The sequence below is a fragment of the Coloeus monedula genome, assembly GCF_965178545.1.
Source record: "Coloeus monedula genome assembly, chromosome: 2".
NCBI classification, from domain to species: Eukaryota; Metazoa; Chordata; class Aves; order Passeriformes; family Corvidae; genus Coloeus; species Coloeus monedula.
Window position 1 is genome coordinate 115,178,485 of NC_138782.1, and position 27,886 is coordinate 115,206,370.

A 27,886-nucleotide genomic window follows, 5' to 3' on the forward strand; every position below is an offset into this window, starting at 1 on the left:
AAAAGATGCAGAAAGTAACAGAACCCAGGAACATGGTGCATTTTCCTGTTGGCCCATTCCATTACATAGGCTGACTCCATGTAGTTTTCTAAAGGCTCTGTACATATTTCTGATTTTTTCCTTCTTTTTCTTTTGTATTTTTAGAAAGATCTTGTTCATAACATGAAAAACATCAACTCAAACAAGCTGTCCATGTTCTGCCTTTGCTGTTTTTTTCCCTATGAGTGTGTACCTTCTTTTGTTGCATTTTTTCTACTCTGATTGTGCTGAATATGTTGCTAAAAACATAAAGAACAAACTAAGAAAAACCCTCTGACCTTTTCTATGATTTGAAAAAGTACGTGAGGTATGAGTCCAATGAAGAGAGATGCTGATGTCTAGATTTATATTAAATGCTCACTTTAACAGATGGAAATATTAAGAAAATATATTCATTTCATCATAGTGATCTCTAGGGCTCTTGGATAGCAGTGGTGTGGTAAAAACCATGCAGGCTGAGGTGTGGGGCTTTTTTTTGGAGCTCCTGGGGCTGACTTTCACCCAATTTCAGTCTGAAGGCAGCTGAAGGAAGGGCTGTTTTCTCCTGTGACTGGAATATTCTGTGTTCTTAATTTTGTATCATCTGCTTGTTGCCCCTGACATTGAAACTATTGAGTATTGGACCTGTAAATGTGTTCTTTATGCCTGTGGAGGGAGGGAGTCCTTGTGTAACCTGCTTATTGCCAAAGATGTTTTTGAGGTAATTCTTCAGCTACAAGGAAGTGGATGCAGACTCCAGATCTCTGGGCTGCCTGAACTGGAAATCAGGAGAAGGTGAGGTGAAGCAGTTGATCTTGCTTCAGGAACTTGAGAGTAAGGTTTTAATGAAGGGACAAATATAGTAAATTATGTCCTTGAAAACAAGCTCTCAGTAAATGCCAGGGACTGTGGGGTATGAACTCGTATTTTCTTATTTTCATGATCTGTATGGACTGAGATTCACTGTATGTTAAGCATAAGATAACACCTCTTATCAGACTCTACAGCTCCCTGAAAGGAGGTTGAAGCCAGGTGGGGATTGATCTCTTCTCCCACATAGCAAGTGATAGGACAAGAGAAAATGGCCTCAAATTGTGCCAAAGTAGGTTTAGATTGGATATTAGGGAAAAATTTCTTCAGTGAAAGGGTGGTCAAACATTGGAACGGGCTGCACAGGGAAGTGGTGGAGTGACCGTCACTGGAGGGATTTAACAGATGTGTGGATGTGGCCCTTGGGGACATGGTTTAGTGGTGGCCTTGCAGTGCTGAGGGAGTGGTTGGACTTGATGATCTTACAGGTATTTTCCAACCTAAACACTTCTATGATTCCATGATTTTCTAAAGCCTCAAAATGTGACACAGAGCTTCATCTTCTTGAGGTCACACATAATCAAATGGTGTTATATTAAATGGTCTTCAGTAAAAAAATACTTACATTTGAAACTAAATACCTAATAAGAAGATAATTGATTGTCTTTTAACCTGCAGATGGACATTTTCTGGTTTAGACAGTTTGTGATGATTCAGTCAGTCTGGTTAACCCTTGTGCAGTGATCTTGAATCATTACCTGTCAGAGTGCTCTAATGGACTCCAAAATGTAATTATCTCCCCAGGATGTGCTAAGAGCATAAAGCACATCTGTTGCTGCCTGTTCTGAGCTTCCCCTCCCCCTCCCAAAGACACGTGCTCCTGCCCATGTGCTCCGAGCTCCTTTGTTCCAAGCGCGGGCAAAACCAAATGTAACTCAGACTCTTCAGCAGTGTCTGATTGGCCGCTCACCCCGGGTCCGCCCCCAGTCCTCCCCTTTCCCCTTCTCCGAATAAAAGATGGTCGAGGGGAGGCTCCGCTCTCTCTCAGCTCAGCTGCTTTCCTGTGAACATCTCTGGTTGTCTGTCTCATTTGAAAGCTTCTAACTGCAGGGAATTGAGTGAGCAGGGAGCTATATTTCTCCCTCTGCTTCTGCTGATGGTATTTGCTTTGCAGCTGATACAGGTACCGATTTTAGAGATACCAAAGTGCTAGATCACCCTTGCTACCTCTCAAGGCTGCTCGAGGCTTTCTAAGGCATTGAAATACAAGCGCTAGCTGGTATAAAGCTGAAAAGATACCTTCCACGCACATCCCTGTGCTGACTTGTGGAAACAAATTCAGTGTTTTCCCTCTGTGTGTGTTAGAATGAGAAGTTCAGGTGTTAGCATGTGAGATACTACATGGAAAGGTTGAAGCGAAAACCTCTTCTATTTAGTTGCCTTCATAAAAGTATCGAGATGCTCTGTGTGCAATGTATTTACACGACGTTCTCTTATCTCAGAATATTATTTGGTAATTTTATAGTTACGTTGTTTTTACCTAGAAAAGGTGAGAAAATAGGACATTTTAATGCATATTTAATAATAAAACAACCTTCCTGCCTCTGAAAAAAAAATCACCCAGGTGAACTATGATCTAATTTTCTTGTATAATGGAAACAAAATCGTAGCTCCTGCAGCATTATTCTTGGCTCCCAGCAGTTCCAAGGCATGCAAACATCACCACTCCGACTCCGTCCTGCAGTTTAACTGGAAGGATTATGTCACAACACAGTATGTTTGTTTTCCAGCTTTTTGTCTGTTTGTCCATCAAGATGGTTTTGTAGAAGAAGTATCGGTGATTGTTGACTTTGGAGGTAGTGGAAGAAAAAATAATTACGGAAGAAAGAAAAAAGCAGACAGTCCCATTGAAGTAACTGTGCTTCTGTCACAGGAGAATGAATACTCCTTTCAACAAATCTATAATTTGCAGAAGTTGCAAAAAGAAAATAGCCGTAAGGTGACTGTTAACATACTTCAGTTCATCCTGCCAAGAAAGTTAACTTCATAAAGTCATTAAACCTGTGATTACATTTTAAAATATTATTCCCCAGCCATTTCTTCTTAAGCTTTAAAATACAGTTACTATATATACTACCTTCTTTGTAATGGGAAAAATTGTAAAATACACTTATTTTTCATAAACTCCTAATTATTAACAGAACTATTTGCGCTCCTATAGTTAAAATCATTTCGACACTTCCGTTATTTAAACTTCACTTTTAGGGGTTCATAATTCTGCTGTAATAAAAAAATATATTCAGACTCTGAGGTCTCAAATATTGTTTGCTGGTATTAGGGATTTTAGCCTGTTTTTCTTAAAAAAGCTGAGTAATTTGGATTGTTTGCTGTTCTTCAATATCATCCCAAACATAATATTATGTAACGTGGACTTAACAGCTTCAAAACTAAAAAAAATTAGAAGACGAGTATGTTGGAACACTGCAGCCCCAAATTCTGTGACTGGTGCTGAGGCTTGGAGAAGGGAGATGGTGGGGAATTCTTGCCATAACTGCTCCGTCGCCCTGTGGTAACCTCATATATGAAAAGTTCCTGCAGCATTTATATCCCACCCATCATCTGGAGTCACGGGCAGTGCTGCTTCCCGAGTGAAACGCCCCCATGCTCCCACTGCAGCCAGGGGTGAGGCACCTCCTGACTTCAGGGCTGTGGAGCTGAGAAGGGCTTCTCTGGAATGACAAATGCTCCGGGTGCTCGGAGATGGATCGGTTCTGTGGCACAGCTTCCTGAAATCCCCCTTCATCACGTAATGACTCAACAAGGCCTTCAGCTCTGGAAATTAAGGAATCAGGGCTTATTGCATATTAATGGCAACTCTGGGACAGTCAAATAAGACAGTTTGTTATAATACTAATTATAGCAAAGCACTCATGTTGTGGTTTGAATGAGTCAATTATGTGTGTGTTAAACTATAAATACATCTTCCCCCCAGCCTCGGCTGTGTGGGACGTAATTTTTATTTAATTGCTTGGATACATATTTACCTGAGCATACCCCAGTTTCCCAGGTAAATATGTGTACCAATGTAGAACTCATTATGGTCTGTTTGGATAAATAATCCATATTTTATAACTGTACAGGAAGTAATTATTTTCGTACTTTGCTTTCTTTAAGCCAAAGAAATTAAATGCTGTGTGTCCGTTCCTTAAAATAAAATAGATGCAGAAGTCAAGGCAATATGAGAATAAAGTTTTCATTGTTTTGGTAGAAACTGAGGATATTATTCCAGATTTTGATCTCGTGTTTAGCCCAGAATAACTCCATTAAAGTAAACAGTGTTATTCAGGATTTACTTAGATGCAAATGGGACGTGAATTTGGCCTTTGCTCTCCCTTCCTTCATCGCAAGGCGCCTGCAAGCAGCTCAAACACAATCTTTGCTATAAATGTCATTGTCACGTGCTTATCATTTGTAAGAAATAGGTATTTCAGCTACACACAGAAATTAACATAGCTGAACTTTATGTCTTAGACAGTCATGGAATGGTTTGGATTGGAAGGGGCCAAGAGATCATCCTTATGAGTGTTCAGGAACTAGAGTGTGCTTTCCCTTTGGATATTTCTGCCATTGTTTTACATGATATTTGGGAAAGCTGTGTTGTGTTATCACCATGCTAAGGTCAGGTTTTCTAACACTTTTAAGCTCAGTGGGGCCAAAATCAGCCTTGGCATAAATCCATTAACTGCAATGGATTTACACCAGAGAGGGATATTGGCTCGTTCTTGGTAATTTTTTTTTTTATCCAACTCTTTATATTTTAAGTTAGAAACATAAGTAGCTTGCGTGCCCTCAAACTAATCAGAATAAGAAACAGTTTTGCTTATGCCAAAAAATAGAGCTATCGTTTTTCACATTCTTACATTTTTCAAGTGAGATTATGTTACTGTGACTTCTGAATTCCTGAAATCTCTCTGGTCTCGGTGACTGCAAGGGCCAAGAGAGGGTTCCAAGGGGAAAATCCGAACCTCTTCATGCAGATGTTTTGTATTGTGCGTACGAGATACAGTTAACGTTTTGTGTGCATGTGATTAGTGTGGAAAAAAATTAATGCAGTCCAGTATTATGATTTATGGACTGAATCTTTTGCCCACTGAACACTTGCCAAAATGAAAATTTCCCCCCGCCCCCCTTTCCCCTTCTTTGGATATTAGAAACAGCTACTGTTTTTGTTGATCTTTTTAACTTCTGAATAGGCCTATTTCAAGTCATAGCAGCATGGGAGCTCAGATTAATAATATACTTATTCAGCCAGTGATACTGAGTGAAACCATTGCTAGTGTGAGTATGAAGGATAGGATTTCTTTAAATTATTTTCAGGTGCATTAATGCATTTCTAAAGATGAATATAAAGATATTCAAGCATAAGTTAAATTGCTGTTTATTGATCATGTTACAGATGTGTATGAATTTTAATATCAAGAATTTTTGAAGGTTTCTCTTCTTTTGATGACTTTTGTGCTGTGCTCACTGTCAGTTTTCCATCAGAGAGTTAACTAGGCTAAGGGTAAAAAGCCTTAAAAATTAAATCTTGCTTTTTGGACAATGTTTTTTAATTTAGAGGGTAAAGTGCATTCCATGCTGTGAAGCATCCCTTCTATCTCAGTCAATATAGCATTATGTTTTACACTGAAAATGATTGTCCACAGAGGTGGTGGAATCCCCATCCCTGGAAAAATTAAAGGTCAGACTGGATGGGGCTCTGAGCAACCTGGTCTAGTTGAAGGTTCCTGCTCATTACAGGGGATTGGACTATATGACCTTTAAAATTTCCTTGCAACCCATTCTATGGTTCCATGATCACCTGATGCCTGAACGAAAGGCTTGTGAGGTGAAAGGAGCAAATCTCATTGAGTCCTTTCGTATATTTGGGTTGAGCCTCATCAGCACAGCACTTTGATAAGTATCAGCTGTGCAGATAACCCAGGTTACAAGGTTTCTAACCCTTTTCTGGTTTTGTGTGATCCATTTGTTTATAAAATACCCCAATTTCATGCACCTACTGAAAGCTGATGTACTTAGTGCCTTACAAAGAGATTTTTGGTCTTTACAGTACAATTTGAGGCATTTGTGGCCTTTGGAGGCACTGTCACAATGAATGTGAGGGCAGTCCATTACTTCACACTCCTTTGGACACCTCTTAACAATTTTTGTGTCATTCCTTGCTTAATCCCATCTTTATCACTTTCACAGCTGAATGGCCTGGTCTGCTCAATAAAGTTTTTCAACTCCTTCATTAATAGAGTCGGTGTTCCTATCTGTTAATTTTCTTTCTCCCAAATGAAATAAGAGCATGCCTAAAAAAGTTCTTCATGTGAGTCTGGTTTGTACTAATGCTAAGTCAAGTAAGGGTAGAGTTTCTTTCAAAAAATACTTAGGTAAGCTGTTTAAAATTAATATTTGTTATTCTAAAAAATTGGGAGAGGGATCGGCCACCCTTCCACAGTTGCAGATAAAGTGCTATGGCAAGAATTTGGCATTTTTACATTGCCTGAGAGAATTATATGTTCATTTTCTGTGCTAAGAGAAGAAAAAAAAAAAAAAAAGGGCTGTAGGACTTTTTAAAAGCAGTCATTTTAAATATAAACAAAAAAGCTTTTGCTTGAGATTTGTCAAAGGTCTTTCAGGCTTTTCATAAAATTGTTATTCACTTCTTGGCGAGCAAGAGTTGAGTGAGTGACACCATTGAGAGTCCCAGCTTGTGTTTTAGTGCACAGCTTGTATTTTGCTGTGGATGACCATGCAAAATATTAGCTGAATTTATTTGAAACAAACCCCAGTGAATAAAGTTTTTAACACTGAAAAAGCCATCCTAATTTATTCATTTATTTTAGTTGCAGCAAGCAGCTGAAGTTTCTCAGATGAGAGGAGCCCGAGTCATCTCAGCTGAAGATCTCCTGTTCTTAATGCGCAAAGATAAGGTACAGTAATTAGCCAGAAATTTCTTATTTAATGTAGTCAGCTGCTTATTATGTCTTCAAGTGCTTTCTTAACCTATGTAAAGGAATCCATCATCATGAATAGCTTTATTTAAAAGTACAGCTGCTCTGCAATTGTATTTGATCGAGCACATTATAATCATTCTATAATATCTGAAATAATATTTGGTTTTTTCCTGTTGCTTCAATTATCAATTGATTTCTTTTTCCACAAAGCTCTAGGGTGGATAATGTACCTTAGAGCTCAAAACAATTTCTTAATAAGTTATAAATATTGATCCCTATCTTTTATATCCCTTTAATTAAAACTCAATCATTCTGATTTCCCCCTGGTTATGAAGGGTGTGGATGTGATATTTGATGGTGTCGCCGTTACAGTTTTGTAATTTAGACTGTCTGTAAATCCTCTTTATTTTATTTTCTAGTATTTTTCCTGTGCTTTATCCCACTACAATCCCCAAATTTAGGACTGGCCTTGTTTTCTCTGGATAGTAAGTAGAGCAGGTCAACAAGGGAAAAAAATTAATTTTCTCTCCTCAAATTTAAAAATCATGAAAAAACTGTCAGCTGTTTTTAATTACATTATTTATTCTTCCTTTATCTCCTTCCTTTGTTTTTCTCTCACCATTTTCTTTACTCTTTGTTTTTCTTTCCTCATTCTAAAGGTGCAACCTAATGACCAAAATCATTTCAAAATTAAACCCCACTAAAAACGTGAAAATAAATTGCAGTTTCTTTATCTGATATGAGCCGTAAGGCTGTACTCTAAACAGCAATTAATATGGAGTCAAAGTTCATGAAAATGTGCATTTCTAGGCAGTTTCCAAATTAAGCAAACATTTTGGAGTACCTTAAAGAAGTCCAATTGATGAATTTCTCCTTTCTGAAAGTGAAACTCATTTCTGTCTCACAGCAAACTACCAAGGAGCTCAAATAAATATTTGATACAGATTTGCTACTGTACTGAGGTACTTTCTATAGATGGATTTCCTGCAGAATTTAAAATTACAAATATATTAAAAGTTATATTTACTGAGTAATGTGTTACATGTTTGTATGTTTGTGTGTTACAAAACTTATTAAATAAGAAATAACTATGTAATAGTCATTAATATAAACGTGTTCTTTTTCTCATAGAAGAAGCTTCGAAGGCTACTTAAATACATGTTTTTTCGAGACTACAAATCTAAAATTGTCAAAGGAATAGAAGAAGATGACCTCCTTGAAGGTAGAAAAAAAAGAAATTACTTAATTTGGGAGAGGCTTGATGTCTTGCAAAAGTACTGAACAATTCAATGCAAAGTATTAATGTCTTGCTTGACAGAGACACAAAAACAATCTCCTTAAAGGAATTTTGTTGAAAGTCTCTGCTTTTCAATTTGAAATATTGTGAATATTTGCATCTACCATCCAGATGAACAGTAAGACTGTTTAATGGCAGAGCTCTGTTGAAGAAACTGGTGCTGATTAAAGGGCTTATTGATTTCAGCGTCTGTATTTTAAATGCACCACCTGCAATTGAATGGACATTTATTAAATTATTATCAAAAGGTTTTGACATCATTTTTTTAAAAAAAACCCTTATAATCTGAAGTCACTGAGCACTAATATATGACTTGGGTGGTTTTTTCCAGTGTGGTTTAACTTTTTATACTTTGAATCTGTAGTTTAAATAATGGAAAACACTTTTGTTTCTGCATTCCATGAGGAAGTGACAGATTTTTTAACCAATGCATTTAAAGGAAAAGCACTTTGAATTAAAATATATTAATTTATGCCATATAATTTCCTGGTTTAAAGTTTTGTTGATTTATATTGATATTAGAACTAACATTTCCTTGTAAAAAGTTAAAACTTATCATAGCAAATCTAAACCTTACCATACTGTTATAACATCTAGCAATGTCCATACACAACTTTTTGTATTTAACTTATTTCCTTTCTCTGAGCCTTTTATTATTTTTTTTTCCCATACAATGAATTCTTTGTGTTTGGTTCCTCTGAGCATCCACACTGATGCTAGGTAAACATTGTGCTTCTTGCTTTGACTTCATCAAGCTGTGAATAAGTTTTTGTCAGCTCATTTGAGATTTAATTTGCCTGTCGCATTTTATTTTCATGTTTCGTGTGTGTAAGCAATCTGGCAGTACAGCTTCTTACCTGACAGCTTTGGGGTTTTAATACTTTATCTTGTGTCACTACATAAAGCAAATAAACGATTTTCCTAAGCTTTTTAGATGCTCATGAAATGCTTCCTAAACAGAGTTTATCCTGGAATTAAAAAATGTCTTTTCTTGTGGGCTTTGGTAGTTAAAGCCATTAATTTGCTTTTGTGAATTTAATGCCTTTATAGCTACTCTGCTGTTTAGAACAACAGAGATCATCTTGCCAACATTCTGCAGGTCTTACTGCAGAGCAGTGGTCCATCACCTCTGGAATGCATCTTAATGCTCATGTTAGGGTTTGTGTGACGCTGTAGGTAATGAGGATGTAGGTAATGAGGATGTTCTGCATGTGTTCAGGGAAGAACATTTCCTCAATACATTCTGCTCTATGACTCAAGTTCTTCCTACCAAAGAGGGGTTGTTTCCTCTAGAGCTGTGTCCACTGTGGATTCTTTGGTGAGAAGTAATGATATATGGACAGCAGATTAGTTTTCTCTAGATTACGAAAAACTACTTGCATGTACTGAAAAATACTAAAGATGATGTTTTGCTATTACTGCAGCAGAGCAGTGACATCAGCTTGTTCAGGTAGCACAGCTTGTGTGAGGGGGACAATAAGAACAGGCCTTTTCTGCTCAGTGCTGATTCTAAAACATGTCACTCTGAGAGACATCAACTGATGTTTGGAGAAACCAAATAAGTTAAGTTTGTTGTTCTTTGCTTGTCTTTGTGAAGACAAATTCAGCAATAACACCAACAAGCGGCAGAAGCTGGCCCAAGACTTTCTCAACTCCATTGACCAGACTGGAGAGCTCTTGGCCATGTTTGAAGATGATGAGATTGATGATGTCAAGCAGGAGCGGATGGAGGTAATTCCTTTCTTTTACTGATAGCCAGCAGAGAAAACTGTGAAACATTTCATACATCATGCTGGTCTGATGCCTTTTTCATGCAGCATATTAAATCATTGTTGCATGTTTTTTCTTTTGCCCAGATGGTCTAAAGAAATTCTATTTCCATATTTTTGCTATTCCTTCAAATGTTTCCTGATATCTAAGCACACATGCTGAGAAGGAAGATTACAGAAGGGTAGTTATGGATCTTTCTGTCTGCTGTGTATTTGTATTTCCTTCCTGTTGAAAGAAAATTCTATTTATAAACTTTCCATGCACATTATTCATAACAGTATTTTCCTTTTTCATTATTTATCTCCTTAGCAAATTGTTTCAACAGCATGAGTACTCTTGATATAACACAGCTTACAGATCAAATTAAAATATTCTGTGCAAACATGCTTGAGTATAAACTATTCTCTCTATCCTTTTGAGTCCTATTTTCTGGTCTATGCAGTTATGAAAAATTCTGTCTACATTACAGAATGCAGTGCCACATCACTCTCAGAAAGCTAGGTGAGATCGAGAAGCAGTGTAGCTGTGTTAGCATGGAAGTCTGTGTTTTTGGCTAAATTTTCTGTGGGTGGGCAAGACTGCCCTGTTTGTGGTAATCTGGTCCACAGTGAACGCAGAGAACAGTCCTTGGCTGCTCCTTGTGCTCCATTGCTCAATTCTTCCTCATGTCTTCTGTTGGCAATGAGATGTCAAGGGAAGAACACTGCTGGGAGCACACTCACAATTCCGGACATATATAAGATCCAATTTCCATCCATTTTTAGACATCTGCAGGGTGGACATGACTGTTGTCAAATTTGATATTTGTAGAGTGATTTCTATACCTTATCAGTGCTGGAAGCTGAGGGCTTTGGTTTGAGTTTCCTTTCAATGCTGAGGTGGCTCATGTATTTGGTAATACTTCTTTATTTAATATTTGGCTATTAGGGCTTCATTTTACTTTCAGTATTTCAAGGAAAATTCTAAGAAATAATGGATTTTTTTATCCTGTTCTAGTTGTAATTCTACTTTCTTTCTCCTTAATGGAGCCTCTTTTCAGAACTGCAGCATTCCCAATCTGCTTTCTGCTCCTTTCTGCCCTGTAATGAGAAGAAATCAAAACCTAATGAAGAACCACTTCTCTCTAAGAATTTGGTTAGAAATAGGTCCCATTTCCCCCCCAGCTGAGAACTTGTGTCATTGAGCAGTTGTACCTGTACCTGTACCACTGTTTGTATTTTGGAAACTGGTGGTTTCTTTTCTTCAACCTCTTATTTATTTATGCAAAATGTTATGTTTTGCATAAAGGCAGGCAAATCCTTTGAGCTTGTACACACAGAAATAGATAACAGCATTCTTCTGAATGAATGGATTATGTGCTTGACTTTGCAGTCTCTTCTGTTTTTCCAGTATAGTATTTTTCTGGTCTAAAGAACTACACAAGTTGGTAGAAGTATGAAGTTCTCTGTTGTAGACAATGGCAAATCTGAATCTGTGTTTGTCTGTCACGAAATGTGTGTCTGTAATCAAATATTTGCCTTTCATCTGACTATATGTTTTGGTTTTTATCACGGTAATTCATGAACTCTAGTGTGTGTGTGTGTGTATTATACATAAAAAATGATTCTTCTCTTTATTGCTTGAGTTTACTACATTTTGTGAACTCTTGATCTGTTTCCATGTTTAAAAAAAAAAAAATCAAGATCTTATTTTAGAATACATTCATGAACTGTATACAGGTATGAAGCCAGTATTATCTATTTTCTTTCTTATTAGTCTCTAATGACAAAACATGAAAGACTGTTTGAAACATGCTACTCAAAATGTTTAACATATTTTTAACTTTGTTTTGTTTGAGATGTTGTTGTCACTTTGAGGTGGGTGGAAAGGAATCAAAGACAGTAGGAAATGCGATCTATTCCTAAAGGAAGAGTTGTTAGTGGATGGGCTAATCTCCTGTATCACATTTTCTTTCTTCACTAGATTGTTTAATCCACGCTAAATTCTGGAGGAAATCCAATAGACATTTTAACAAGGTTTTTTAAGGAATTAGTGTACTTAAATAATGAACTGCAATCTAAAGGCATTTTAGGTATCCTTTTAGGTATCAGTTACCTCAGAAATGTGTGGTTATCTTGGTTTGGACAACTGTAAATTTCAGTTTCACTTTGCCTTGGGCCAAAATCATGCTGAGCTGTCCAGAGTAGATGATAAACATATATTTCTGATGTCATTATGGGCTAAACAGGATGTGATTGTTTAGCTGTATGGTTTCAGTTATGATACAAAATGCAAATATTTTTTATACTCATTCCTTTTAAAGCATTTCATAAAATTAAAGATAAGCCTTCGTGTGATTGCCTGCAGTGCTCTGAGGTCCATTCCATATCTGCACCACGGAGAAGTCAGGAAAGCTCTGGGGCACTTTGGGACATTACGAAAGGGGAACAAACAATTCCGCACTTCTTTGACTGAAATACACCCACCAACACTGTCATATTAAAAGGAAAAGACACTCTTCTAGGATTGTCTATAGAATTTACTGGTGTATCCCATGGTTTTAATTTGAAGCAAAGGGGCTGTCTCTGGAACAGTAAGACCAGCAATGTGCAAAGGGACATTGGTCCAGGGTGGAGTACTCTTCAAATACAGGGCAGAAATTCAGAAAAAATTCACACTACTTTGTCATAACACGTGGTTGTACTATCAATACACTGTTATAAGGTGACTTTTTATAAAAACGGTAATAATAACATTAAGTGATGGCAAACCAGCCAACTGTATTAGCAAAATCAAAAGAAGATAAAAACTGGAACAGCACCTCTGTCTCACTTCATACCAGTTCCTATCCTGCTCTCATGAGACAGCAGTGGAGCACCAGTGAAACGCTGCTCCTCCAAGTAAGAGCATTTATAGATGGAATAAATGATTCTCATTCCTGGATGTAACTGAACTGTGCATGTGAGGGAGAGATGGATCATAGAACTTGTCTTCATAATGTGTGCCAGTCTCTTGAGAATAACAAATGCAATAGCAATCTGCCCACACTCTTTTTATTGCACATGTTGGGCTGTGGAATATCCAGAGCTGGTGGTGCTCTGGAATTTGATTTCCCTTCCTTTGCCTGTTATATGACAGAATCCACAATAACTGACACCCTGCAAGAGGATGGCAATTTTGCTTTCCTCCATCTCTTAAAAATCATTTAGAGAGGAGAGGTGGTATTCCTGTGGGGTATGGCTGAATTGGTGTGGCAAAAAGGCCCCTGTTCTTTTAAAATCTTTTAATTTTTCCTTATTTTGTGGTTTGAGTAGAGATGGAGTTTTGGGTGCTTGTGTCCTTATGTTGCTTCTCTGAACCTCTCAGGTTCCTGACCATAGTTAAACCAATTGCAGGTTTGGCTGTGATTTTGTGAGTGGTAACTCTACTTCTGCTGGTTTTTTTCTGTGGGAACCACCATCAGATTATCCATGTCAAGTCATTAAATCAAGTGTAGCTATTTAAAAACTTCAGTCAATATCATTGCAAAGCTAGCTTCTCTCTCATTCTGTAAATACCCATTTTTAATGATTTGTTTTAAAGCTTTAATGCCCCCCCCCCACCAAGAAAAAGTCTTCCCATCAGAAGTCTGGACTGGCACACAAAGGAATGCATAGAGCATCACGCTGTGAGTGCTCTGCTTCACTTCTGTTCCCATAGGATTAGGAGAAACACCATTCATCTGTCACTCTGACTGCTAGTTTAGGGATATATTTCCAACACTCACATGTTGTATGGCAATAATTCAGTTGCAGTAGCTACCATAATGCTTTCATAGTACATTGCAAGTTTGAATAAACAGTAGAGGGAAAATAACTTCCCTACAAGAATAGACTACCTTAAAGCAGGCTTGAAGCCAGCAAAATGGTAAAAACTAAGTTAAATTTCTACTTTCTGGTTCTTTTGCTGTGGGGTTGAAACTCGGTCTTTAAGGTCCCTTCTAACACAAACTATCCTGTGATTCTATGATTCTATGATTTAAGGTCTGTTGTCCTATGAATTGCATTAGGTATTTAAAATTGACAGATACCTATTTTTGTTCAAGGAAGTTCATTGTGGATGTCATTTTTTTTAGTGCTGCTTACCAGTATTCTTGTCTTAGCGGGAAATCTCTAAAGCTCACAGCAATGCAATGGGCCCTATGTAAAATACAGTAGATTGTGATGAAGTGTATGTGGAAAATGTAGTGTAAAAAACTACATATATTTTTTACATGTTTTTTTTAATTACTCCTGTTTAATTTTGTCTTTGTTGAGACACAATTAATTTGAATTTGCACAAGACCCCTGAACACACCAAACTGCTCCTTGGGGTACAAGGAATCGTGCTCTGGGAGTTCACTCTATTTGTCAGAAATAAGGTGGACTTGGGATATGTTATTAAACTAGACAGTGACCAAGAAGATTCCTTCCTGCTGGAGTATCATCATCAGCTTTTGAGTGATCACACTTTGACCTGAGCCAGGTCACGTTGTCCCAAACAATGTCCAGCTCTGGGGTCCTCAACACAGGAGAACAAGGACCTGTTGGAGCAATTCCAGAGGAGACCATGAAGATGCTCAGAGGGCTGGAGCACCTTTCCTGTGGAGTCAGGCTGGGAGAGCTGGGGGTGTCCAGCCTGGAGAAGAGAAGGCTCCAGGGAGACCTTAGAGCCCCTTCTTGTGCCTAAAGGGGCTTCAGGAGAGCTGGAGAGGGACTTTGGGAGTGCCAGGACAAGGGGGAATGGCTTTAAATTAAAGGAGGGTTGATTTAGATGAGACAAAAGGAAGTTTTTTGTAATGAGGGTGGTGACGCACTGGCACAGGCTTCCCAGAAACATTCAGTGTGAGGCTGGACAGAGTAATCTGATCTGCTGGAAAATGTCCCTGTTCACTGCAGGGCAGAGGGACTAAGTGGTCTTTAAAGGTCCCTTCCAACCCAAAATATTCTATGACTGACCTCCTGGGAGTCAGAAGAGACCAGGAGCTCTCCCCACCACATGGTTTGGATGCGGCCACTCTCTTAGGAGAGCATTAGCAGACAGAGGTTGCTCTGTGGTGATCACCCTTGGACACAGGGCATGGGCTTGGGGTCTTTTAATTGAGAGAGTGAAAATTGAAGGGCACAAATCAGAACTAAACAACTGTGAGCTCTTCTGTTCAGGATGGATCTGAAAGATGGTGTTGAAGTACTCAAATTCATTGTACTAATTTGGAAAAGATGTACAGAGAAAATAAGCAGGAAGTGATTTAGGAAGAGCTCTGAGACCTTTTAGTACCACTGTGCTCATTTCACTGGCCAAAATTATGCCAGTGTAAGTGTGGGGAGGTAGGGGGGTCATTACTCTTTAGGGTGTTCCTGCAGGGTCTATCAGTAACAAACTGAAATTTTATTTAAAGCGCGTATGGAAAGTAGAGACAACCCTCACTTAATAGAAACTGCACGCTGGAAGACAAACCAAGAAATTTTCTTTTGCTAAGCATTGATTCTTGGTGCGTGTCTCTTTTGCTCTCTAATTTTGATGATATACCTATTTTTCTTCTCAAATAATTATTTTTTACTTCCTTGCTGATATCAGATTCCTAATGACAGAATCTTCTATTTTGGGACAGAATCTTTGGATTTAGTTGAGTGCTGGCTTCTGTTATCTTACAATATTGTGCCCAAATCTAATAAATTAGTAATTTTTAGAGTCACAGTTTATTAATCTGAAACCTTCTTTCATTTTAACAGCTACACCTTATGAAAAAATGCCTCCTTGGGGAAGATTTGATAGTGTAATCCCTGTGGGGTTTTTGTGCTGTTCTTTACCAAACATTGTCAAATATAGGCAAAGGAATGCCAGTGGCAGGACATGGAAAGACAAGCCGTGCCATTAAACCCCTTAAATCTTACATTCTTTGTGGACTAAATAATTGCAGCCCTAAATGGAAACCTAAGTATCATCCTCATCTGTGAGTCCTGGCCAAGTAAGATTAGAAAAGGGATTTATAGTGGCTAAATAATGTACGCAAAGAGGAATGGGAAAGTTCCTGCCCAAGGACATGAGATTCCTGGTACAGTGATGAAAACAAGACCAGGATCTCATTTTTCCACCCCCTTAAAATGTTTTGAGAGCTCAGTTCATCACTTCCACAAGATGGGCTGAATTTCACTTAGTGGTACCTGCCTAAAAGTTTAAGCATCCCAGTAACTTAGGCTGGCTTCTGTACTCAGAAATGAGAGAGAAACAATCCAGGGACAAGTTCATTTCTAGATCAGAGGAAAAAAAAAGTTGGGTTTTTTTAAATTGTTTTTTTATTATTCCTAGAAACATCTAAGTTACTTTTAAGTGTAGTTCATCAGATGTTAAGAAAAGTACTTCGAGTGCCTCTGGGATGGTTCTCTTTGGAGACTCAAGATCTGTGTGTGCTCTGGGACCTTGATGATACAAAAAAACCCCTGTAATGATGATACATAATAGAATTTAAGGTCACACCAGCTCCCTCTGTGCTTGCTTGTGCTATACATAGATGCCAAGATTAAAAAGAACTTAGATGAAACATCAATTACCATAAACTCCTTTATTCTCTAGGCAGTGGGGTTTTTTCTTTCAATACTGCAAAATGGAAGTTAGGAGTGCAAATATAGAAGGAATTAATTCCACTGCATCAGTCCACCCAGTGTTTCCAGGTGAGTGCAAAGAGAGCACAACTGGTAGCAACTCAACTCTAAATTTGCTGTCTTGACATCAAAGTATTTGTAAGCATTATTTGGTATAAAAATAAGCCTGCTGGTACTAATGATATCTCTGATTACACGTTGTTTGGGAACGTTTAGGATAGTGGGAAAGCACTGTTTCTCTTGGGCAATGGTTGAATTGGTTAAAAGTAAACAGAAAATAAACAGATATGGCTGTAAATGTTGTGTCATTCTCTTTGGAATGGGAAAAAGCTCTTGAGTGGAAAACATTTCTTGTTACAGCCACTATCAATAGACTTTTTACGCTGCTAAATCTAAGATTGTTGGCTTCTTCTCACATTGGGGTTGCTTGCTATGGTTACATAAAGTGGCCTATTTGTTTGGGTCTTCAGTCCTGGGGTTTTTGAGCATTTTAGTGAATGTTGCTCATACTGCAAATTTAGGCAGCTTTGCTGGGAGGGCAATGTGTAATTTGCTTTTCTGTCTTTTGGTTCTTTGAGTATTTTTTTGCCACTGTTTTCTTTCTCTGAGGAAGAGGAAGATTCAGGGTTGTTGTATTTTTGGCACCCAAGTGATTGTGTTTTAACTTAAATTTTGGAAGGAAACTTTATATATATATTATTTATATCTGTGATTAAATGTAGATGCACATGCTTATAAACAGTATTTCCATGGAGCATTTGATTAGGAGCCAAATACAAGACTAACAAAACATTCTTCTTCTGAGTGTATTTTGGTGTGTTTAACGTGTTAGATATACTAATCACGCTGTATTGGTACTCTCAACAGAGTTATTTTTTATGTAAACTTCGGAGAATTGGGAACAAGGATTGATGCTGAAGTCTGACAAAGGTCCCATTGGTAGAAGATTATTGAAACTCCAGTCGCAATTTAAAGTAATTAAACAAATTTGTGCTGATAGCGATTTGTATTTTTGGGGTTGTGTAGAGATGCAATAATGCAAATCTTGTCTACAAGACAGGATGTAACTCAGATACTTTGAGGAGGAAGTCTTTTTTTTCAGATCTTTGAACCTTTGTGTAGCAAATTGCTATTTTATAAGCTCCACTAAGCCTAGTATTGGAGTCCTTTCTGAATGAAGAAAAAATAACAACTTTTTATTTCTTACGGTAAAATGTTAAGCAGGTCTACACTGAGAAGAGTTCTGTCATCTTAAATTTTTCAGAAGGAATTCATCACTAGCATAAAACCATTTTCAAGGCTGTTTTGCACAGGATTCACAAAACTCAAAAACCCATGGAGTTGTAACACAGGTTAAAATGATGTAAGAATTTCAAGCACAGTATTACTCTGTAATATTCCCACTTCTTATTTGTTTCAAGGAAGAGATTTTCTGACACTGTTGTGAAGAGTGAGACTGAATCTTGGCACATAGACCCCATATTTTGGGAAGAAATCTTCACAACCACTTGCTTCTCTCACTCCCACCTGGAAATCTCCATAGGCAGGAGCATCTTGGGTTGTCAGCCACTGTGTGACCAAGCTTCAGTGTGCTCCTGAATTTTTCTTTCCTTCCATTTAAAGATTTAAATCACAAAAAGCTTTCTGTAGAAGAAAGTAATATGTTCTAACAAATGAAGACAATAGAGGAAGGCTCTCTATGGCATGCAATAGAGGGGAGTTGAGGGTGTTCTTCTGTTTCAGCTGCTAAAGAAAAGAGGGGTCTGAGGTGTAACAGGCAAGGTCCTGTGTTTAACAAAGAGGGGAGAACAGTCACAAGCCAATATTAAGGAAAGGATATTTTTTCTGCTTCATCCATAGGAGGCTGATGCAAGCCCCTCAGCCTAAGGCAGTGCCAGGCTCATTTATCTGAAAGTTCATTTATCTGCTGTTTCCAGACATCACAGGTATAGCAGAGAAGCCCTTTTCCCTCTCCTTACTCTGTTTATTCACTAAGGGAATAGCACTGACAATCTCAGTATTAGACTCCAGCCAGGAATAAAACCTGGTTTGAATCAGGCCCATGGGTTAGCCCTGCAAATACCTCCTACAAAATGACTGAGAATCCTTTCCTTTCAAACTGGCATTTGTCCTCTAATAGCAGACTGAGCAAGCTGTGTGTCATCATAGCCTCTCCAGCCAGTCTGCAGCACACAGACAACATAGAGGAGCATTGGAAGTAGTTTTCAGGCTGCACTCCAGCTAAACATAGCCAAAATGAGCTCAGATCTATTGAATTGCACCACTTAAAGGAGGGAAAAATCTATAGAGGGTTATTGAATACAAAGATGTTGTATTTGGTTAAAGAAGTGCTTGAGCCACAGATCACTGGGTGCTGTATGACTATTGAGGAAAATAATTATCATAAATATCATTATTGTCTTCAAGTTATACTGATCATGCCTTGCTACTGTTGGAACCTGGGCAAAACAGAGATTTGTTCTGTCTCTCCTTTTGCATATTAATTCTTCTTTCCTCCATTTTTATATTTAATTCATCTTTTTCTGCTTTTATTTTTGGTGTGGCATTTTGTTTTTTGTTTTTCCATCTGACCACAGGATTAGGCAGGACTAGTGCGGTTTTTTTTCCTCAGAAATAAAGAGGTCAGTTTGGTTCCTGGGCTATATTGCTCATGATATTTGATTGAAATTACATAGTGTTTTGTGAACCTTAGTATTTGATTGAATTCAGAGAAGATTTAATGAACCTTTGTCATAGGCACTTAAGCAAAAAAAGGAGAATCACTTGATTCGCTCAGTAGTCTCTATCTTCATATTGTCATCTTCCTCTGAGTAAATTCCAGACCAAAATCCAGCATTTCACAAGATTTGATTACCTATTACCCAGATACTAAGGTCAAATGTTGTCATTTTTTGTTCATATTTGCAAAGCCACGAGAGACCAAACCTTCCCACCTACATTCACACTCGGGCTCAGATCTCATGAGGAAGGTCAAAGGATCTGTTGCTAAGGTGAAGGTCACTATGGTAATCCAATAGTAAACACATTGTTTCCTAGGGAATGAGAAATACAAGCATTTTTTGTTTTAAAGCTCATTCTGATAGAACTTGTACCTACAAGCTAGACTTGTAACCTGGCAAACTATCCCTAAAATAGGGTCCTATGGCAGATTTTTTTAATAGGGGATGTGATTTTAGTACTGAGAGTAAGAATAAGAACACAAGTTCAATGAAGAATACTCTGTATGCAGGTTAATGTGATTTTACTTTCATCAGCTTTCCATACAAACTAACAGGAAGGAACTAAAGCGAGCACAAGACATTTCAGAACCAGAGTAGTTACCTCCCCTTGTACTGCATTTTCTTGAAGCATTAACTGACAGAGGGGAGGTTAAGATTAGATATGGGGAAAAAAAGTTCTTTGCTGTGAAGGTGGTGATACACTGGCACAGGTTGCCCAGAGAAGTTGTCCCCATCCCTGGCAGTGTCCAAGGCCAGGTTGGATGCTGCTCTGAGCCACCTGGTCTAGTGGACGATGTCTCTGCCCATGGCAGGGGGTTGGAACCAGACGATCTTAAAGTTCCCTTTCAACCCGAACCATTCTGTGATTCTCTTTATGCATTAAACTCAGACATGATTAGCTGCTGGATCTTATAAACTAAATAAAAGCAGTAATTCATAGCATGGCAAATAAATACTGAGTCATGATCCAGAGCAGTGAAATGTGTGGAAAGCAGGCCTGGCATTCACAAGGACCTTGTTGACAGGCTGGAGAAATGGGCTGACACGAAGGTCAGCAATAGTAAATGTGGATGCCGTAACCCCATGCAAGGGAATAGCTTGTGGGGCAGCCACGTGCTGGGCTGTGTCAGCAGGGGTTACCAGCAGGTCAAGGGAAACAATGATTCCCCATTATCTGGCACTTGTGAAACCACATTTGGAATCTGTGGCCAGTTTTGTGCTCCCAAGCACAAGAAGGACTTTGAAATACTGAAGCAGAGGGTCACCAAGAAATATCGGGGGTACATATGATGAAAGACTGAGAGGCAAAAGCTTGCTCAGCCTGAAAAAGAGGAGGTAAAAGGGAAATTTCATTGCAAGTAGTGACAGGAGGAAGTGGAGCCAGACCCTTCTTGGATGTGCATGGTAAAGGACAGAATTTGAACTGATGCCTAATAGGAAAAAATCAGTTCTGATCAAAGATTGAAACTGGTTGGTCAGAGAGGCTGAGGAAGTCTCCATCTTTGGAGGTATTCCAGACTTGGTTGGTCAAGGTGCTGAACCACTTGATCTAACTGAACCTCTTTTGAGCAGAGCCAAACTAGAGATCTCTGGAAGGCCCTAAAACTTTTCTGGTTTAACAACCAGTTTTTCTTTTCACTGTAAACAAGGATCCTGTGATCCTGCACTGAAGTTTCCCATTTCAGATATTCAAATGGCAGGTGGGGTAGAAATAGAAGAGGTTTTATAAAGCAAATAGATGATAAACCATGTCAGATTTCTAAAAACTGTTTAGAAATCTAGGTAGCATATAATTGGACTTTCCAGCTTCTGCACTTTCTGTGATCTGCAGCTGCTGGTATTTCCTGGAATAGATGTTTTATGTACATAAGGAACAGGGTTTTCTGTCTTTCATTTTGTCTCAGTTGCTGTGGTTTATTTTATCAATAGTGTTGCTTGCTGTATTCTTCCATAAGAATATGATCTGGCTGCTGTACAAAATTGCACTTGGGGGGCGCTTCACACATCTGCTGCAGCAAAAGAACCAGGAGCAGCAAGATTTAAGCATCCTAAGTGTCTGTTGAAATGGTAAAATACAGTTAAGCTCTGCATGTAGCAAAATGGGAGAGGCATCCATTCCCAGTCTGCCAGAAAAAGGACCCACAACGTTCCTACAGACCAGCACAGGTAACATGCTGCCATAGTTTATTCACTCAACCCAGAGCAGCATGATTCCATTTGGATCTTTAGCCCCTCAAACTTTCAGTTTTATCTCCTCTCTTCTTTCTTTCTATTCTTCCATCTTTGTAAAAATTGAGGATACCTAGTCAGGTATACACTTTTATTAAATGAGTCAGAAAAGGTTCTTTTAATTTGGATAATCAGGAAAAACTGTAGCAGTTCTCATTTTCAGATAGTTACCTTACATAAAGTCCTTATGGAATGCCTGTGCAGAGTTTATTCTTACAGACATTCTTGTAATCAGCATTCAAGTCTTCTAATAATCTGGGATTTGCATTAAAATAACTTTAAAACATGACAAAAGTTAGTCATTGCTGCCACTTTGGCTTGACAAAGTACATCTAGAACTGGACCTAAATTTTGACAGAGGACTAGACTGTAATACTACCACTAGCAAAAACACTGAGTTTGCATAAAGAGGAAATTTTGGGTAATAATTTATGTGAATTCAGGAAGATCTTGGTCAACTAGGGGGCCACAGATGAACGTGTGGGTTTATGCATTCAGATGTAGCTCTTTTAACTTTTTGATGCAGGTAGTGGCAGGGTTTTGTCATTTCTCTGGCATAACAAAGGACACAGTATCTTCTTTGGTGTCTGTATCATGTGTGCTGCACTCCTGGTGTGCTAAAAGACATTTCTACAAGAGCAATGGCAAGAAAGCAATGCAAAGTGGCCATACAAAAAAATCTACTGATACATATATTTTATTCTCAGATAATTCCTTAACATCTTCTCCACACTCTGCTTTTGAGTGGCACATGTGAGGGGCAGGGACAGGGACTCCTTGGTAGCAGCATTTAAGTGCTGTTGAAACTTTGCCTCCGGAACTTCGGAAGCAATCATTAAATTTGGGTTTCCATTTGATCAAACGAAAGAAGGACGGGTAGTCTCTGTCAGAGGGCTGGATTTTATTTCCCAAGGCTAACAGCCTTTCCAGTACTTTGTCAGACCTACTGAGAGTTTTTTCTCCCATTGTCAGATGGTATTATTTAAAATCAGTTCATCCACTTGTGTGGGATCCATATCCTATATCATACAGCGACTCTGACAAGAAGATGCTTTTACTGGGAGTGTTATTCAAAGCACTGTTGATTTTCTCAGGCTGCAGACATCTGCAGAATAAGCTTGTAGAACATCCAGCATCTGGTATCGAGCTCTCGCTCCTTACACAGACCATATCAAACAGTCTGGAAACAGAACACGTTCCCTTACATCCGCTTGGAAATAATTTTTTTTGTGTTTATTGTAGATGTATTAGCTGTCAGCTCATATCATCAGCTAATTATTTTATATCTGAAAATTGCAATGGCATCCTCAGATGTACTAAAGTCAGGCAGATTTCCAGCTACTAACCACACCCTTCTTAAAAGGGGAGTTAACTCTCGACATACCTCAAGGCTGGGGATCTGATTGCTGGTTCCAGTGTTTCGAGGAACGCACTGGGGAGATGGCTCTTGTGCCTTGCCAGCCTTTGTACCCTGAGCTGTGTTTAAGAGAGACAAAAATGCTGCAGAGGCATTAGCATCTTTGAGAAATGCTAAATTTCACTCTAAAAATATCAGAAAAACTCAGAAACCCTGAGAAATCCAAGATGCCACCAATGAAGAGTAAATTTTTCCAGGATATGTGATGGCATGAGAGTCTATAGCAACTTCTAAGAGCACAGTCAAGTAATTGATGCTAGACCGTGCCTGTTCGTGTTGCTACACCTTTAATTCTAAATACACTTCAACCTTCCAAGTCATGCCTCAGAATCTTGGTATTAAAGATACTGTTCTTTGCATCCCAATGATGTTAAATTCTTAAATGTAATATTTTGAGCTGAAAACATTTTTTCCATTCTTCTGAGTAGGGCTATGCAACTTTTTAAAGTTTTCTTTTTTTAATAGATCTTTGATTCACTTTGGAACCCCTCCACCTCCCTAAAACTCCCTAATCCTTCATTTCAGTCAGCCTAAACCTCCAGGAAAATCTAAATAGAATGTGAGAAATCTCCAGAAATGTGAACAGGTTTTGACATTTCAACAATTAAATAATTTTCATTTTCACATTACATTTACAAAGCTTGCAGTAGCCAGTAATAGGAATATCAATCTTAACTATGGCAAATATTTGGTATTTCTGTAGCTGATTTTGAACAGGAGGTAAAGCCAAGGCTTTTTTCTCAGAAGGAACTCTTGCAAAGTTGTTGAATTCAAAGCTTTCTACCTTTTATAGATCAACTGTAGCATAAAAGTAGAACCAAAAAAAAAATTCTTTCTATATGGTATTCCCTTCTGGAATTGACTAAATATTTTGCATGCTGCATTGAAAGGTGCTAACTCCTTTGGAAGGGATTCTTTTCACTGTAAACAATTTTAAGAATGCATGCAGGGCATTGTGTCCTGATGTTTATTTATGTAATAGACTGGTTGAATGAATATTATGTTCAAGAGCCATTATTAATGCAGCATAAAAAATAGTGTATCAGATACTGCAAATTAGGACGATGGAAACAAAATTTCCCTAAATTTGCCTTTTTTATATATATATATCTGACAGTCTGAATACTCCTTATAAAGTCACTTTTAATTGATAATTAGAAATAAAACAGTGACTTCTCTCCTATGATGGGGCTCAGAGATGCTGTGCTGATTTAGAAAAACTGAAAATCCCAGCAGTTAATTTAACAGTTCATAATTAAATTTACAAATCAGGTTACATTTAAATGAATTATTTTAAAGTGATCTAAATTTATGTAATCCTACGGTGTACAATTACACTGAAGACTGGTGTTGTTGCTTTGAATTATTATCATATTATTATGGCAATTTAGAAATGTTTCAAGATATTTTCTAATTATGCATATGTCTCCAAATGAGTTAAAATTAGGCAAAGCTTTTTCTTAAATCATGGAGTCATAGATAGAATAAATAAATGGAATAGAACAAATTGTAGAATCATAAATAAATATTTTTAAATACTCTTAAGTAAATCAGAATATTCTACCTGAAATTTCATGATTGCTTATAGTTGTGATATACTGGTAAAAGTTCTTTTTGTGGGTATGTGCAGCTAATACAAATTTAGATTTAGAAAAAGGAAAGTCCAATATACGTATATTTAGACAGTACATCAAAATCCTTACTTTTGGAACTATAACATCCCACATCCAGCTCAATTTATTAATTAGTACTACATTATTCAACATACTTGAGAATTTCAGAGGTCATTGTCATTCAGGTACTTTCTGAGGGATATGAAGGTCTGTCTTCACTGAATCAAATCTTGTTGCAAATTAAAGGATGTTTAAAATAATTGCACACATATATGGAACGATAGAAGTCTGCTGTAGGGTTTAGCTGAGGTAGTGTTAACATTAGCTCATTATATCAATATTTGTAAGATTCAGGTTCTCCAGGGTTGTTTCTTTGGAAAGCTGCATATATTCATTATCAGTTTAAACCATCAGCACAAGAACTGCCTTTGTCTTGGAAATATAAATAAAGACTTGTCAGTGGAAGATGAGGACTCTTTCCCACCTTACAAGTGAAGGGAATGTGTAACAAAGGCTGCAGAAGGCTGAAATTTCAGCTGAAGGTATTACTTTCATGGCTTGTCCAATACTAAAAAACTTTAAAATATTTCACAAAAATGTTAATTCTAATGTGTTGTTTTAAATTCTATATTACTTAAGCAAATATTTAAATATTATATTAGTTTTTCTGCATACTTGACATGAATATAATTCTACCTTCCTGCCAAGTATGTCAAAACCCAAATTCACTTTCATTTGCCAGGGTAAATGTTTATTTTGTTTTCCCACATAATGTGCTCTTTAAAGTGTCACCAGGATACCAAATCTGATGGCTTTTTAATAGAGACGTGGTGGGGGTTTTTTGCTTTCGTTAGGAAACAGGATAAACTATCAGTAAAGCTTATGGTAATGAACCCATATACAGTAGATTCTCTTTGCTCTCCTTCCCCTCATCTCAGCACTTAAAAAAGAAGAAATTCCCATCAAAACTATTGTCATGGTACCTCATTTTTTATAAATGCATGAAGGTTCTGTAGTAGGAATGGGTGCTGGGTGGCAGAGAGGAGACCAGAATATGCAGGACCATTTCTTCTGTCGAAGGTGAGCTGGGATGCCTCAGCGTGGCTCCCCAAAACAACTCCTTGGTTTGTTTTGCCATGCAATGGGTGAGATTATTTAAGAGAAAATTCATTGGGAGGTCATATTAAAAAACTGTGGGTTTGCTGCTTTACTATTTATGTTACAGAACATCAGCCTGTGTTTGCATAGTTTTTTACCAGTCACTGAGTTTCACTTTGACTTTCATCCTGCAATCTTAACCAAACTCTCAAAACCTGTGTTCACAAACTAAAGTATTGATTTTTCTGCTTTTAAATGATATATCAGTAAAGTTTCATCTAAAAGTTTCAGTTCTACTTCCAATGCAGAATGGAATGTAACTGGTTTAAGTATTGCTGTGAAAATTTTATGCATTTCAAAAAAAATTTTTTTTTTCAGTTTTCCCAGTGTTTTCTCCAAAGAAGGGAATGGGAATGTTTAATAAGAGAACTCCTGCAGTGGCTTTGGATGGTGGGGATTGTTTTGAATTAATGACAGCATATGTTTCTTTGGTTTTATGTAAATGCTTAATAATTTTGTGGTATATTTATCAATGGGCATGGTATAAGGGACTAACTAAATAGATTGTTCCAAATTAGTCAGATTAGCTGATGGTTTAAATTAGCTTAATTCCAAATGCTAAATCATGTTGTTAAGCCCCAGAATCTTCATGTTTAGCTTTTCCTCTCTAACATTAGAAAGAGAAAAGAGAAAGTAGGGTAAAAAAAAGAAGCATTTGCCAATTAAACTGCATTTGGGAAAATGGTCTTTTTATGATTCTATTTCTCATGTATATAGCGGAGATAATTCTCACAAGGCTACTATGAAGACAAATTTGATTGTATTTAAAGAAATTAAGAAACAATAATGAATAGCAGCATAGAATTTTTTGCATAGTTAAATAAATAACAATATTAAATAATACCATTAATTTTGACAAAGGAAATACTCACATTGGGCCAAGCTCTGTTCTCAGTGAATGGAGTCAGAGTTAAAATCAAAAACAGCATCATGCTTTTGTTCAAAGCCTGTCACTTCAGACAGCAATTTTTAGGGTCTCCTTTCCTTACTCTTCATACTTGGCACATTGTGAGGTTGGATTGTGCTTTTTTTCTCCCCCAGCCTGTGCAAGCTGGGAATACACAGCTATGGTGCATCATGGCATCACCACACACAAACTTTGCACATCACCACACACAAGCTTTGCACTACTTTAGGATCAGTGCAAATTAACCATAACCTTTGAAATGAGCCTCAAGTATTATTAATTCAGCCTTCATTTGCACTTGGCCATGCTCAGATGTCAAATTAGCAGCAGAACCCAGGTAGGAGTTCTGAATTTTGTGTCCAGTTCTCTTTCTGGTCAGGAAGTCTGGGCCGTTCAAAAGGCAGTGAGCAGCCAACTTTAGCTTGTGGATTTGAGACACATCTCTTAGCAATTGCTTTGAAAAATCAAAGAATCACCGAATGGTTTGGGTGGGAAGGGATCTTAAAGAACTTCTTGTTTCAACCCCCTGCCATGGGCAGGGCCACCTTCCACTATCCCAGGTTGCTCCAAGCTCCATCCAGCTTGGCCTTAAACACTTTCAGGGATGGGGCAGCGACAGCTTCTCTGGGAAGCCTGTGCCAGGGCCTCACCACCCTCACAACAAAGATTCTGTTCCCAATATCCCATCTAACTCTGCCCTCTGGCAGTAGGAAGCCGTTGCCCCTTGTCCTGTCCCTCCCAAGTCCCTCTCCAGCTTTCCTGGAGCCCCTTTAGGCACTGGCAGGAGCTCCAAGGTCTGCCTGGAGTCTTCTCTTCTCAGGCTGGACACCCCCAGCTCGCCCAGCCTGGCTCCATAGGAAAGGTGCTCCAGCCCTCTGAACATCTTCATGTCTTCCTCTGGAACCATTCCAGCAGCTCCACATTCTCCTTTTAGGGGGGACCTGCACATCTCAGGCAATGCACCCTGGTCACTGTTTTTCTAAGGGAAGCATTTCCTCTTTAGCTCAGTGTATGACTCACTTCTTCCCTGAATTTTGTGATGTGATTTTTATCTGGAGTTCCATGTCTTGCAATTATCAAATTAGAAAGGTTTTTCAAAGGACTAAAGCCCAAACCACAGAATTAAGAGTCAGTGGTGTAAATACCACAAGTTGAGAAATGTCTGTATGCTTCTGGTGTTAAGGAAGCAATACATTTTTGAGTACCACTCTGTATTGTTCTCTGGTTACAGCAGACTCTACCAGACAAAATAAATCAGAGTAATTTTGCATTCTCCAGTCATATGCCAAGGACAGAACGTATATGAGCATTTAGCACCATGTATT

General features: G+C 38.0%; 1 protein-coding gene across 3 annotated transcripts in view; it reads left to right on the plus strand.

Annotated features, from left to right (window-relative positions):
- SUPT3H (SPT3 homolog, SAGA and STAGA complex component) overlaps positions 1–27,886 on the plus strand; it is a 255,145-nt gene that overhangs the window by 163,263 nt on the left and 63,996 nt on the right. For 2 of the 3 annotated variants that reach the window (XM_082302713.1, XM_082302714.1), the window contains exons 4-7: positions 6,720–6,806; positions 7,962–8,052; positions 8,830–8,847; positions 9,725–9,858. In XM_082302713.1, coding sequence (XP_082158839.1) covers positions 6,720–6,806; positions 7,962–8,052; positions 8,830–8,847; positions 9,725–9,858 — 330 coding nt within the window. The remainder of the gene's footprint in view (positions 1–6,719; positions 6,807–7,961; positions 8,053–8,829; positions 8,848–9,724; positions 9,859–27,886) is intronic. The other variant, XM_082302715.1, reaches the window with a different exon arrangement.